The 15410-nt window shown below is 42.8% G+C and overlaps 1 protein-coding gene across 2 annotated transcripts in view; it reads left to right on the top strand.

The window, feature by feature from the left end:
* Nucleotides 1–15410, top strand: part of GNPTG (N-acetylglucosamine-1-phosphate transferase subunit gamma) — a 25391-nt gene extending 9981 nt beyond the window's left edge. The window contains exons 6-12 of one of the 2 annotated variants that reach the window (XR_013347347.1): nt 181–274; nt 2465–2579; nt 4362–4444; nt 4691–4822; nt 9917–9998; nt 11793–13216; nt 13359–15410. Coding sequence is in view for 1 of the 2 variants with exons in the window: in XM_077828769.1 (XP_077684895.1) it covers nt 181–274; nt 2465–2579; nt 4362–4444; nt 4691–4822; nt 9917–9998; nt 11793–11917 (631 nt within the window). In the remaining variant the exon portion in view is untranslated. Of the gene's footprint in view, nt 1–180; nt 275–2464; nt 2580–4361; nt 4445–4690; nt 4823–9916; nt 9999–11792 lie in introns of both variants that reach the window. The other variant, XM_077828769.1, reaches the window with a different exon arrangement.

Below are 15410 nucleotides of genomic sequence, written 5' to 3'. Positions count from 1 at the left end.
AATTGATCTGTGATGGGGCAGATCTGGGCAGTAAGAAAAGGAGATATTAAAGGACCTTCAAAAAATTGAAATTGATAAAGTGAATTTTAATACAGTGTTAGAGTATTTTTTCTTACCAGGTTTTTAACTTTTCTCCCCAAAATTATAAAACAAGTCTTTCGAGCTGTTCTCTTTTTCCAGCATTTGGCATGAATGGGAAATTTACAACAACACATTTGTTGGCATGTGGATGAGAGAAGGGGATTCATGTGAAACCAAAAACAGAGAGACAAAGGTACAGTAATTAATCATCCTGATGCAGTTAATGCAGCTGGCATGTTTGTACCAGTTTAAACTATTAAAGCCATTAATATACCATAGGACTTGAAAACTTAGATGGGGCTTTACAAATTGAGATCTCTTCCTGCCCAAAGAGTTCATAGCTTAGGATATGAAGTAGAAAAATGCAAGATGAGATGTGGGACAACAGTTAGGAATGGAGGGTAAAACCAGGATAAAAGGCTGATGATGTTTTCACTCACACCAGTCTGGAGGCTTTAACTCTTTCTTTTTATTCATGCAAAATAGGATGTTCTGTTATTACCATTACCACTAGGGACAAATGCTGTGTAACTTCTGCTATGGGCCACTGCTACATAAGAGGAAGAGAAATAGGAGTTACTTGTGGTACTGGAGTTGCCAGCCACTACTGGATGACACATGTCTAGGGGGTCACGGGAGAGAGAACTAGGTGGTTTAGTTAGTTAGTTGAAAGGAAACCAAGTGGCCACGAAACTTGTATGGGAAAAGTAGAGGGCCAGGTCACAAAAGCGTGTGCAGGTGAGAGAGGAGCAGAACCGATGTTGGCAGAAGGGGTGGGAGGTGAAATGAACAGCAAAAAGAGACAGTATAATTAGCTTTTGTCAAAAAGACAAAACTATTAAAAACAGTTAAAATACATGACTCTTACATGTGAGCAGTTGCTGTTGCTGAAAAGGGATGTTACATGATTGTGAATGGGAAGAAGATGTCCAAAAGACTCTGAAAAGATGTGGTCCATACTATGTAAAAAATCTGAGAACTCCTGCCTTAGACCTCTCTCCTCTCCTTGTTAAAATAATGTTTGCACTTCTCTAGGTCCTTCCTAGAGATGAAGGAGCTTTACAAAATTAAATCTCAGATTTCTCTGTTGCTATTGCTATTGATTTTATGTGGAAGCACTTAGATATTACAGTGATGGGTGGCTGTGTAAAACCCTAAGATAGATAGGTTGATCAGTGGGAGAGGTGGGTAATGTAGTGACTTGGCCAAGATGACAGAAGAATCCTGTTGGAGAGCCAGCAATAGAACCAAGGTTTCTGATTTCCAGTGCACTGTCTTACTATGACAGAGTGCTGGGAGCCTAGAACAGACCCAGTACTCTGTCACTAAGGTACTACCTATTCCCCCCTGGAGTGGATTTAGTTGGAGGGAGGGTGCACAATTGTTTAATTAGGCAGGAAGCTGACAAGCTAGTGAGAGCAACCAACCTGTCATCTGGGAGGTTAGAGGACAAGAAGAAAGTGCAAGGGGAGTGGCTGGTAGGGACTTGGGGAGGCAGGATGTCAGGATGAGGAGATCTGTCCCTCTCCTTCCCTGGATAGTGGGCTAAGGGGAAAGTTTCAGATATATATTTCTTCACAAGGCTGTACTGGTGTTAAAAATAAAAAAATGGTGCTTATAAACTGGGAAGCATCCAGCCTGTTTGTGTTGATCCAAGGGGTGGAGAAGGGAGCCTATTACGCATGCCATAAGAGCATCCTTTCTTCCTGTAGTCACACTGAAGATATATTTGGTCTTCTAGTGTTGCATGATTTCTAATATTAAGAATTTGAATCCTCCTTGGGCTTTTGCTTGTAAAAGGTCATGAAACATTAAAGCTGAAAATGTAAAGATCATAATGAGCATCTACAACGTAGGGTAGATCAATATTCTCTGGAAAAATTAAAGGACATAAGAGCCTGGTGTTTAGTGCTTTTTACTTTGTACTGCTATTTAGGAGACCTGGATTCAATTTTTCACTGTTCATAGGCTGGTAGTCCTTCAGAGGTGGGAGCGTGCATCACTCAGTAGCAAATGCACCTGCTGAGTGATGCTGACAGGCTCTGAAGGGCATCTGATTTAGTGTGTCTCTGTTGGAAGTTGTGGTGACTTAGATGGGGTGAAGGTGGAGGAACCACTTCCCATTGGGAAAGAAACAAGCTTGTTCCTTTCTTTAAAATAACTTCATCTGAAAAAGACTTAACTAGTGATTGTGACCTCTTTCTTCTGCACTGGGTAAAATGATGGCAGCACTGAGAGCTGACTACAGTACTTGCTGGAATGCATCTATACTCATGGCAAAATGGGAAATTAGTGATGTGTGTTGGTTCTGTTCAACATGAAACTAGTGACTATATTGTGTGTTTAACCTATTTCCTCTCATCCTTCTTTTTCTGCTCTTCAGGTTCTTCTTATTTGTGGAAAAAACAATAAGTTGGCTCATGTGTCTGAGCCAAGTACTTGTGTTTACTCTCTGACATTTGAGACTCCTCTTGCTTGCCATCCTCATTCTCTTTTAGGTAGGTTGGATAAAAAGGTCTGTGCATGTGTGAGAGGCAGGTGGCATTTTACCCAAGCCTTTAAGTTTAGATTTCTGGTTTATTAGTTTGTATCATTAAGTAAATGTAACATTGTTTATTACAAGCATTTCTAAAGTACCTATCACTATAATAATTGGGCACTCTTATCTGAGCTTGCAAAGTCCCTACGATCAGTTCAGTGGCATTTCTCTGTATGTAATGGGATAACTTTTGAAAACTCCATCCAGTTAATTCCAAAATTTCAGGGAATGTTCTTGGCATTAATTGTCAGAACACTATTTGATCTTGGGGAAGAGCAGAAAACCAAAAGGGGGGAGATTGGGGAACAAAAGAGACCCTGACCACAGCCTTTAGCCACAGCTTCTAGCATCTTTACAATTATCTGTAGATCACAGAGCTAGTTCATGGTTTCCATGAACATTTTCCAGCACAACAATACCCATGCTCATGTTAGCTTATCCTCCCAATAATGTAACATGTTGACATGCTGAATGACTTCTCTTCTGGACAGAAAATAATGGTGGTAGGGGGAAAGGGAAATGGAGCGGCCTGGAGGGAGCAGAGAGAAGTTCACACAGCTGCTTGAATGTTAGGAGAGAATGGGGGGCCCTCATATGGAGGGAGGGAAGAAAGGAGCACATAGAACCTCTGGTGGGGGGGATGGAGATTGGGGGATCTGATATGGGGGAGAGAGGATTGTGGGGCACAGAGCCCATGCTGGGGGAAGATTGAGGGACTCAGGGAAGATGGGGAATAAGCATGCACACAGCCTCTGGCTTGGGGGCCAGAATGAAAGACCCCCCAGACAATTGGAGCAGACACATGCCCTAGCATGGGGGATTTGGAATGGGGGGCACACAGAACTCTTTTGTGGGGGTTGATTGGAGGACCCTGGTATGAGGAATGGAGTATGGGGGAAAGAGGATAATAGGATGCATGCTGAGCTGCTGGTATAGGGAGAGAATGAGGGACCTGGTATGGGAGGGGAGGGGAGTGGGGGGCACACAGACCCTTGTACGGAAGAGATTTGGGTGAATTGCAGGGAGTCCCTGGAAAAAGAAGGGGATGGGATGGTGGGCATACAGAGAGCTTGTGGGGGAGGGAATGGAGGAATAGAAAGAGCATTGTAATAAATTCAGCCTACATAATCTACAAACAACACCTTGGTAAATTTATTTGTGTACAAGAGCGTAGTTCTCTCGTTCTCACCACTTCCATCCCAGTCTCCAATTAGATAAGTCAGTGGATACATTCATCAGTTTGGAAAAATGTCTGCATGAAGAAATATTCCCTGAAGGTAGTAAGAGTGAGACTCAGCTCTAAGAGGGTGTTACAGAGATAATTGGGCCCCAGCCCTTTTGGGGTTTTGTAAATGGTCATTCTTAGATGGGATGTGTTTCAGTAATTTATAAGTGAGGAGGGTGCAATCAGGATGTCATCCAGCAGAGAAGGGTGCAGGCTTTTGGACAGCTGGAGCTGAAAGAAGAAACCTTTGGTCACTGCTGCTGTCTGGGAGCATTAGACCTCTAGGGCCTGCTCCTGTTCCCATTTGAAGTGACTGAGAAAATTCCTATTGATTTAAATAGGATTGAGGAGCAGGTCCAGGCAAGTGAATGTAGCAGTTTGTTGTCTCAATGGTGCATGTTGAAGTGAAGCATTAAGCTGTTAAAACACGCACATAGCAGCACTAGGGTTACATTCAAATAATTAAGGAAAATGTAGCTGTTAGTATTTATGACAGCTTTACTTTCCATTTTTCAGTTTATCCAACACTGACTGAAGTCCTACGAAGGAAGTGGGATGAAGCAGAGCAGTCTCTTTACGATGAGCTGATAACTGAACAGGTTTGCTGATCCATTCTGATTTCTTGTTAAAGGACTATCACTTTCAAATTACTATAGTACTGACCTGTTTTCTACAGTTCCAGCTCTTTTTGGGATAGATGTTTTTATCCTACTATTGGCAAAAACTCTTAGAGCTATGCATCTAGATACAGTTTATTGGTAATCACAAAACCTTGTAAAATAAATAGCCAATGCAAATTACAAACAGAAATAGAATGGCTTTATGTAATGTCTTTGTTTTTCCAGGGGTACAAAAAATTGTTGAAGGAGATTTTTGAGGAAGCAGGACTTTTAAGCGCAACAGAAGAAAAGGAGATTGAGAAAAAAAATAAAAAGTTAAAAAGTCTGGAATTTGAAACCGTGGAGAAATGCAATAAGGTATAGAAAGTAATTCTTAATGCTTGTCTGATACATTTTATCAACATGGAGAATCACTATCCTTCTGCTGTGTGACTGAGCCACTGGGCTCTCAGCCAAGCTGCCTGTCTGTTGTTAGGATTCAGATAGTCTGCTCCCTTAGTTATCTTCTGTTGCCTAAATAACAGTATATTTAAAAATAAATAGAAATGGCAGAACTTATTTTAATGCTGAAAATTGGAAACAAACTGCATTACTGAATGCCTTTCCAGGAGATATTAGGGGGTGGTGTATAGGAAGTAGTTATATACCTAGGTGATGTGCATTTTAGACATACTCTCATAAAGTGGGGTCCGCACGGGATTAAGAAACAGAAGGGAGTTAGTGAAAGTGGAAGGTGGACCAGAGCCTTGTGACAGATGGGTATTTGGTAATCATATAATATACACACTATGCTGAAACATTCAGGCCATTTTACAAACCAAAGGCCCAGTGGTTTATATCATGTATCCTTTAAATTCTGTCTGTGTGCGCCTGTATCTACAACTATATATGTCTATACACATATATTCTGCAGGTTTCAGAGTAACAGCCGTGTTAGTTTGTATTCACAAAAAGAAAAGGAGTACTTGTGGCACCTTAGAGATTAACCAATTTATTTGAGCATAAGCTTTGAGCTGTAGCTCACGAAAGCTTATGCTCAAATAAATTGGTTAGTCTCTAAGGTGCCACAAGTACTCCTTTTCTTTTTGCATATATTCTGCAGCAGAATTTACAAGGCTTGTTAGTATGAATTAAAGGCAAGCGCTAAGCACTAAAACTGAAGTGCATAATATGTATGGAGAGAATACATTCATCCTAAAAGTTCATGTGCTATGGTTATACCTTCTCATTGATGTACTGAGATTCACTGACAGGATATGGAAGGGTGTCCTAGATTACAAAGCAAGAAGGAGACCATTGTGGTCATCTAGTTCAGTGGCCTCCAAACTTTTTGGCTCGCGCACCCCCAGGGTGAAGAGCGGAAGACCAGCCACAGGTGCGCCGCTGACGAAAGAAGAATGGAAGACTTACTGCAGGCGGACCGCCAGAGGGGAACATCAGCTGTGGACGTGCAGAGCTGTCGCCGAAGAAAAACAATGGCGGAGTGCCGTCTGGCGGCACTCCTGCTGCCGCGCACCCCCTGGGATCTGCGCGCACCCCAGTTTGGAGACCACTGATCTAGTCTGACCTCATGCTTAGCAAAGGCTATAGAATTTCACCCATTCATTCCTGCATCAGGCCTAATAACTTGTGATTGAATTAAATGATCTCTCTTAGAAAGATATACGTGGTGATTTAAAGCAAAGGAGAATCCACCACATATCTTCTTGGGTTGGTCCAGTTCCATGGACAATGGGTATAATAGGCCAGGGGAGGCTCTGCCTTCCCCTGTGGTGCCGTAGCGGCTAGACACCCCCCCACCTCCCGTTGCGGGGTTTGGCGGTGAAGTTTTTTTTTTATTATGCCCCATGCAGGTTCCAGAACGAATGAGGAGGCACATACTGCCTCCTCAGCCATCCTGGAAGTTGCATTGGGCATGTCAGAAGTGTCTTAACGGACGCTTTTCCTCTGCGTGGGTTGGGTCTGGGGAGGGGAGGCATGGCGTGGCTTTCGCCAGCTCGAGGCTTCTCTAGCCAAGGCGGGGAGCACTCAGGGCTTCCCATGGCTGGGGGGGTGGGGGCACTCTGGGTGGGGGGGTGGGGCTTGTAGCTCTGGCCGCGGATGGAGCAGGGGGTCTTGGGGCTCTGGCCATGGGGAGGGCGTGGGCGGAAGGTGCAGAGCCAGGGGCTAGCTTCCCCAAAGTGGGGCTCAACCCGCTGCTCATATCCAATTCTATTGAAAATGTGAACCTTATTTTCAATTTTAATTTATCTAGCTAGTGATGAATATTATGGGATTCCAGCCTTTCCTTATAGCAGTGGTCTCCAATCTTTTTATGCCCAAGATCACTTTTTGAATCTAAGGGCAACTCAGGATCTACCCGTCCCTTCCCTGAGGCCTCGCCTCTTCCTCAGAGCCCTGCCCCGCTCACTCCATTCCCTCCACCCCGTCGCTCACTCTCCCCCAACCTCACTTTCACCAGGCTGGGGCAGGGGTTGGAGTTTGGGAGGGGGTGCAGGCTCTGGGCTGGAGTCGAGGGGTTCCCAGTTTGAGAGGGGGCTCTGGGATGAGCCTGGGGCAGGAGGTTGGGGGGCAGGAGGAGTTTGGGGTGCTGGCTCCAGGAGCGGGCTCAGGGATGGGGGTTTGGGTGCGACCTCTTGCTGGGCAGCACTTACCTCTGGTGGCTCCCGGTCGGCGGTGGGTGCAGCGAGGCTAAGGCAGACTCCCTGCCTACCCTGCCCCCACACTGCTCCTGGAAGGGGCCAACACACCCCTGCAGCCCTTAGGGTGGGGAAAGCAGACGGCATGTGGCTCCACGTGCTGCCTCTCTCTGCAAGCACCGCCCCTGCAGATCTCCCGGCCAATAGGAGCTGCAGGGGCAGTGCTTGCAGGCAGGAGCAGCGTGCACATGGTCGCGGGGCTGCAGTGGCCACTTCTGGGAGCGGTGTGGGGGCAGGGTAGCATTAGGCAGCCACACTGTGCTTCCGCCAGAGATTGTGATTGACAGGGAGATCCTCTAGGATCGACCGGTTGGTGACCACTGCCTTATAGTTTAATGGGTATAAACATAGCTGTTCATTAAAGCTTCTGTAGTTATGGAGTAGCCACAGATCTTCAGAAGTAAAACATTTGCGGCTGGGTTGTCAGGCAGCATCTTTGAGACAGAGACTGACCCTGGAGCAGCCTTTGGGAGGGAGTTAACAGCTGTAGTGCTATAAAAATCTAGTCAAAGGGCAGACCTGAGGTGTTTGTTGGGAAGGAATTCCTGGTCTGAGTGCCTGATTCATAGTCCCAGATTTCTGTAGAGGAGCAGTTGGAACCAGATGCTATTGGGTAATATCTTTCAGAAACACAGGCTGTCTTTTTTTGTAGCTGACAATAATTGTTCTTTGTCCATAAGACCTACCATACTGGGTTAGACTAAAGGTCCATCTAGCCCAGTATCCTGTCTTATGACAGTGGCCAATGTCAGGTGCCCCAGAGGGAATGAACAGAACAAGGAATCACCAAGCGATCCATCCCCTGTTGCCCATTCCCAGCTTCTGGCAAATAGTCTAGGAACACCATCCGTGCACATCCTGGCTAATAGCCATTGATGGACCTACCCTCAATGAATTTATCTAGTTCTTTTTTGAACCATTATAGTCTTGCCCTTCACAACATCCTCTGGCAAAGAGTTTCACAGACTGACTGTGCATTGTTTGAAGAAATACTTCCTTTTGTTTGTCCATCACTTTGATGAACCTCATGCACAAGTTAAACAGCCTGTTTTTGGAACTCTTACACCATAAGAATGGTCTGACTCAGTGTGGCCAGTGGTCCATCTAGCCTAGTATCCTGTCTTCAATCAATGTCTAATGCCAGATGCTTCAGAGAGAATGAACAGAGTGGGGCAATTATCAAGTGATTTATACCCTGCCGTCCAGTCCCAACATCCAGCAGTCCAAGGCTTAGGGACAACCCAGAGCATGAGGTTGCATTCCTGACCATCGTGGCTAATAGCTGTTGATTGACCTATCCTTCAGGAACTTGTCTAATTCTTTTTTGAACCCACTTATACTTTTGGTCTTCACAACGTCCCATGGGAACAAGTTCCACAGGGTGACTGCGTTGTGTGTAGTAGTACTTCCTTTTGTTTGTTTTAAACCCGATGCCTATTAATGTCATTGGATGACCCCTGATTCTTGTGTTCTGTGAAAGGGTAAATAACACAATATGTATTCACTTTCTTCACACCATTCATAGTTTTATAGACCTCTTATCATATCTCCCCTTCATCATCTCTTTTCTAAACTGCGTAGTCCCAGTCTTTTTGATCTCTCCCCATATGGAAGCTGTTCCATACCCCTGATATTTTTGTTGCCCATCTTTGTACCTTTTCCAATTTTAATATCTCTTTTTTGAGCTGGGGAAACCAAAACCGCACGCAGTGTTCAGGGTGTAGGCAGACTATGGATTTATATAGTAGCACTGTGATATTTTCTGTTGTATTACCCATCCTTTTCCCAATGGTTCCTAACATTGGCTTTTTTGAATGACTCTGCACATTGAGCAGATATTTTCAGAGAACTGTCCACAATGATTCCAAGATCTCTTTCTTGACTGGTAACAGCTAATTTATTTGTATAGTTGATACTATGTTTTACAATGTGCATTACTTTGCATGTATCAACATGGAATTTCATTTGCCATTTTGTTGCTCAGTCACCCAGTTTTGTGTTATCCCTTTGTAACTCTTTCTGTCTGCTTTGGACTTAACTATCTTGAGTAATTTTGTATTGTCTACAAATTTTGCCACCTCACTGTTTACCTTGTCCAAATCATTTATGAATATGTTGAACAGCACTGGTCCCGATACAGATCCCTGGGGGACTCCACTATTTACCCCTCTCTTTTCTGAAAACTGCATTTATTTCTACCGTTAGTTTCCTGTCTTTTAAACAGTTACTGATTGATAAGAGGACCTTTCTTCTTATCCTGTGACTGCTTATTTTACTTAAGAGCCTTTGGTGAGGGACCTTGTCAAGTCTTTCTGAAAGTGCAAGTACACTATATTGACTGAATCACCTTTGTCCACATGTTTGTTGACCCCCTCAAAAAATTCTCATAGATTGGTGAGGCATGATTTCCCTTTATAAAAGCCATGCTGATTCTTCCCCAACAAATCGCGTTCATCTCTGTGTGTGATAATTCTGTTCTATACTATAGTTTCAACCAGTTTGCATGGTACTGAAATTAGGCTTACTGCCCTGTAATTGCCAGGATTGCTTCTGGAAACTTTTTTAAAAATTGGTGTCATATTAGGTATCCTCCAGTCATCTGGTAAACCAAGATTCCAAACATGTTTATTTTTCCCAGTGGCTTTCCCAACTATGCTTGGACATTTTATACTTGATGCAAACTGAATTTTTAAGTAGACATATGTATTTGGGCAAAACATATTGTCCATTTTAAAAATATTTTTTATTCTAGGAGTACAAGAAACTTTCTAAAGAAATAAAAAAGCTTAAAGATTTATTAACTCAACATGGTATTGTGTATGAAAGAAACTCAGGTAAGTTCTTTGTGTAGTTCTACTTTCTCATTCCTATCTATTTAGAATGTGAATGCTCAGCTTTCTCTTTTTAAAGATCAGGATAAACAAATAATCTTCAATCGGAGGGGGTCAAGCCCCACCGTAAAGCATACTGCATGTGATTTTGACTGAACAGACCCTTGACTGTGAGAACTTGTTTAAAAATATATGTAGGTTTTTATTAGTGTCAGCGTTTACAATGGGATGTAGCTGCTACCACTTCTATTTTGGTATACTTTGAGCTTCAGTCTCGGATTTTTCCCCTCCATGCAAAGTGTTAATGTCCACAGCATTTGAGACTAATATTTTCATCTCATTTCTCCCAACACACACCACCAATAAAATCTGCTCCCATAAGTATGTGAAATGTTCTCCTTTGGTGTGTGTAAAGTCTCCTCCTTCATACCTCATTCCACTCTCTGCTGGTCAGTTTCTCCCCTTCACTGGCCTCCGCTGCAGATATGCACCACCTGTCCCATGCTACTACCTGGTGTGAAGGAGAGCAACAGCAGGAGGGTGGGTCCTGGCTGTGACGAAGCAGTCTAGATTTACTCCAGGCAAGTTCCAGTCTCACCCTGCCTCCCAGCAACCAAGTTACCTCATTCTTCTCAGTGCCTGTTCCTCTCTTATCCTGTCAAATTCCAGTCCCTTAGTTAATTCCCAAAGTCACACATGATACCCCTTGGACATTTAGCTTTCTAAGGTGCACCTCTTTGTAGCTTGTGTGTTCAGAGATTGGCATCTCAGTGAAATATTAGGCGGTAACCTAATAACTAGAACTGAGCAAGCGATAAATTTTCATTTTGTAGTTCTTTTCTGTATGAGAAACTTTCATTTTCATTATGTGAAATGAGTGACTTTTTTCAGGGAAAAAAATCTTGTGTTGGAACGTATGCAGATTATAGATTTGATTTAGTTACATAAATTACACAGGATTTCTGTTCACTGACTGGGTAACTTGTGTAACCATATAGAGCAGAATTTGAATTGTATATTCAAGAGCAAAAATCACAGTTTGCATTGGATGACTTATTGTAACTCAACATCAGAGGGGGAGCTGTGTTAGTCTGTATCCACAAAAAAAATGAGAAGTCCAGTGGCACCTTAAAGACTAACAGGTTTATTTGGGCATAAGCTTTCATGGGTAAAAAACTCACTTCTTCAGATGCATGGAGTGAAAATTACAGATACAGGCATAAATATATATTGGCACATGAGGAGAAGGGAGTTACCTTACAAGTGGAGAACCTACGTTGAAGGCCAATTCAGTCAGGGTGGAAGTGGTCTGCTCCCAATAATTGAGGAGGAGGTGTGAATACCAAGAGAGGGAAAATTGCTTTTGTAGTGAGCCAGCCACTCCCAGTCCCTATTCAAGCCCCAGTCAATGGTGTTAAGGAAGTGGCTGGCTCACTACAAAAGCAATTTTCCCTCTCTTAGTATTGATTATTGGGAGTGGACCACATCCACTCTGACTGAACTGGCCTTCAACATTGGTTCTCCACTTGTAAGGTAACTTCCTTCTCTTCATGTGCCAATATACATTTGTCTGTATCTGTAATTTTCACTCCATGCATCTGAAGAAGTGGGTTTTTTACCCACAAAAGCTTATGCCCAAATAAATCTGTTAGTCTTTAAGGTGCCACCGGACTCCTCGTTGTTTTTGTTACTCAACAGTATTCTGTGATTTATTGTGACTATGTAAAATCATGTAACTTGCAGCTTTTATTCTGAAAAGTGAAGAAATAACTGACATTTTACAATTAAATATTTCAGCTGAAAATACAAGTGCTGAACACGTCATTCATAAAGTGGTGACTACAAAGCCAAGTGTTCTGAATGGCTCAAAGGCTAATGAACACCTACGGGGAGACACAGGCATTTGGAATGACACCTTTTAAAGAAATTTGTCTGGATGATAAATATCAAGTTCATATAGACTAAAATATTGAGCAAATTGGATGCATATCACAGTACTAAGATAATTTAAAAACGCTTTGTGAATATTTCTAATGCTCTGTATTCTTGCCCTAAGGCAATGGGAAGGGAATGTTTGAGTTAAAGTCTGGTGCTGCCATTGCAGACAGCTGTTGTAGTTCAGTTTACAAGGTTGTTTAAGTTGTAAAAATTCTCTTTGCTGAAACTGTTACCAACGATTGGTCTGCAGACTCTACTTCTCCAATCTCAGTTCTGTGCTGTTTGCTTTGATCAACTATTGCACTAATGAGAGTGAAAGGTGATTGGTTGTATACCCAGCAACTGTATTTCTGCCTGACATGAGTGGAATAGTTTTGTCCTTAAGTTTGGATGGATTAGTAAACTTCTTAACCGCTAATAGCAGGGGCAGTTTATTTGCCTTTGTGGGAAGTAGTTCACACTGTACTTCCTAATCCTGTAGCAGCACTGATGAGGCTGGAAGGATGGAGTGATGTGGAATCTTTAGCCAGAGATGAACATGTGAGCAAAAAGCAAAATCTACCTTCTAGCCTTTCAGGTAGATTATATACAGTATACTCCTATTTATCCAAAACCCGATTATCCAAACCTCTGCATTATCCAAATCCCTTCCTTGTCCCCCAGCATGAGATATATGCCCTCTGCAGCAGGTATCTTATGCTGGAGGATGAGGAAGGGATTCAGATAATGTGGAGGTTGTGGTAATAGAGCAGATACTCCTAGCCAGGAGTGCAAGGAGGATGATCCCCTGCTACCATCCTGCTGTTGAATGGGAGTGAATGGGGCTAAGACAGCAGAGCTGCAGAGGGCTCCCTGTGCTGCCGCAGCGCTGGTGACACCCAATCCCTTCAGGCACAAGGTGCAGTGGGAAGGCTGTGGTCCTGGTAGGGAAGAGCAGAGACCTCGGCAAGGACTCCGCTCTGCCCTGCCAGAACCTCAGCCTTCCTTGTGCCTGCAGAAAATTTGGTGTCACTTGTCCTGTGGCTGCACAGGGAGCCCTCTGCAACCTTGCTGTCACAGGAGCGAGTGGGGCAGAGCAGAGACCCCTGGCTAGGACTGTGAAGAGGATGACAAGCCCCTGGCTGTGGAGGAGGCCACCCTGCTGCTGAATGGTCTCTTGATTATCTGAACCAAATCTGTGTCCCTCATGCTATTCAGATAGTTGGAAGTACACTGTATTGAAAAAGATAGAAGGAAATGACTGCATAAAGACTAGAGAAATTACTCCACTTTAAAGCTGTAAGGTGTAAATAGAAAAGGAGTACTTGTGGCACCTTAGAGACTAACCAATTTATTTGAGCATGAGCTTTCGTGAGCTACAGCTCACTTCATCAGTACTCCTTTTCTTTTTGCGAATACAGACTAACACGGCTGTTACTCTGAAAGGTGTAAATAGTTATTCCTTTAACACCTATTTCCACACTAGCAGCTAATATTCACCTCTTACGCATCTCTGCTAACAATAACAAATTCTTGACTAAGACAACTATCACACTGTTCACTAAAAGTTGAGACTAACAGAACGACCATGTGTAAGTAGGATACTCTCCTCCTAACCTTCTGGTTTGCCTCAGGTGGCCATGGTGTTCTCTCGCAAGTTCTTTGGTATAGACTCAGGACTTCTTTGGCCCTGAGTGCTGCCCCCCTTCCCCTGACTTTTCTCTCCAGCCATCCACAGCTTGTTCCTGATCCTTCTAGTCACGTATTGGGGTACTGTCACAAACACTATCATTTTTTTGTGCATTTTGCATTTACTACTCCAAACTTACATTGTAATAGATTTCAAATCAAGGAAATCTTAATTATCCATTCAGCATACGCTGTGCATAATGATGTCAGATGTGAATGCAAAATAATTACACTACTTTTCAGACAAGATCTTGCAAACTGAGGTAGAGTCTGCACTACATGAACATTAAAATCTCCTTGCCAGTTTAAAGAGTAAGCCTTTTTTCTTTTGGCTTAGGAAAAATGTTCCTTCCCTCTGTGGTGTGTATTATTTGCAATTGTAGTTGTCCCGTACTAGGATTGTTTGCATTTGGGGGTGCTTACACCTTGCAATTCTTATGAATGAAAAGTGAAAATCAAATTTTTTTTTTACAGAAGACCAATAATGTTTAAGGAGCGTACCTCTATTCTGTATATTATTATAAAGAATAAATGTATGGATTCTTCTAACAAAGTTGTGGAGAGTTATACTAGCAAGTTGTCCAGCAGCAAGGACATCATTTGTACATAAATAATAATTACAATTCCTTCCCTTGCTGTGTTTAGCTAACCATGACCATCTGCTAATTCAGGGGTTCTCAAAGTGGGGTTTATGACCCCTAAGGGAGTCATGAGGTTATTACATGGGGAATTGTGAGCTGTCAGCCTCTATCCCAGATGCCACTTCACCTCCAGCATTTATAATAGTGTTTATTTTTAATTTATAAGGGGGGGGTTGCACTCAGAGGCTTGCTGTGTGAAAGGGGGTCACTAGTACAAAAGTTTGAGAACCACAGTGCTAACCTACAGTAGATTCTGCTGAGCCTCCAATCTTCATTTTAGCACCATTTTCCTCAACTTATATAGGTTGTATTGGTGACTTTACCATAACTATTACCACTGTGTGAAGTTTTCTCCCCTCCCTTGGAAGCCAAATTTAACAAAAGTCAGCTGATCTATGCAGCAGGTGGGTGGTAGTAAAAGCAAGTTGCCCTTCTGAAGACCAGTAACTCCATCAAGACATCCAAACGTAGGATGAAGACTATCAAATCTTAGCTACGCTGTCCCTAGGAATCTTTCTGATATCAGTTAGGAAGAAGCTTACCTGTACATCCCCATCAGTTGCATCCGATGAAGTGAGCTGTAGCTCACAAAAGCTTATGCTCAAATAAATTTGTTAGTTTCTAAGGTGCCACAAGTACTCCTTTTCTTTTTGCGGATACAGACTAACATGGCTGCTACTCTGAAATCTGTCATAATACTTAGGCTTTCCCTGACAGCAAGGGACGGGACTAGATAACCTCTTGAGGTCCCTTCCAGTCCTATGATTCTATGCTATGGAAGCTAGTCCATACCCTTAGTAATCTTTGTTGCTCTTCTCTGTACCTTTTCTAATTCTAATATATATTTTTTTGAGATATGGCAACCAGAAAAGCACACAGTATTCAAGGTGTGGGCATACCAGATTTATATAGTGGCATTGTGATACTCTGTCTTACTAACTATCCCTTTCTTAAGGGTTCCTAACATTGTTAGCTTTTTGGACTGGTGCTATATATTGAGTGGATGTTTTCAGAGAACTATCCACCATGATTCCAAGATTTTTCTTGAGCAGTAACAGCTAATTTAGACCCCATCAATTTGTATGTATAGTTGGGATTATGCTTTACAATGTGCATTACTTCACATTTGTCGACATTAAATTTCATCTGCCATTTTGTTGCCTAGTCA

This window comes from Eretmochelys imbricata, chromosome 10 (genome assembly GCF_965152235.1).
Source record: "Eretmochelys imbricata isolate rEreImb1 chromosome 10, rEreImb1.hap1, whole genome shotgun sequence".
NCBI lineage: Eukaryota > Metazoa > Chordata > Testudines > Cheloniidae > Eretmochelys > Eretmochelys imbricata.
Note: the sequence above shows the minus strand (reverse complement) of the source record. Positions and strands in the feature narration are given on the sequence as shown.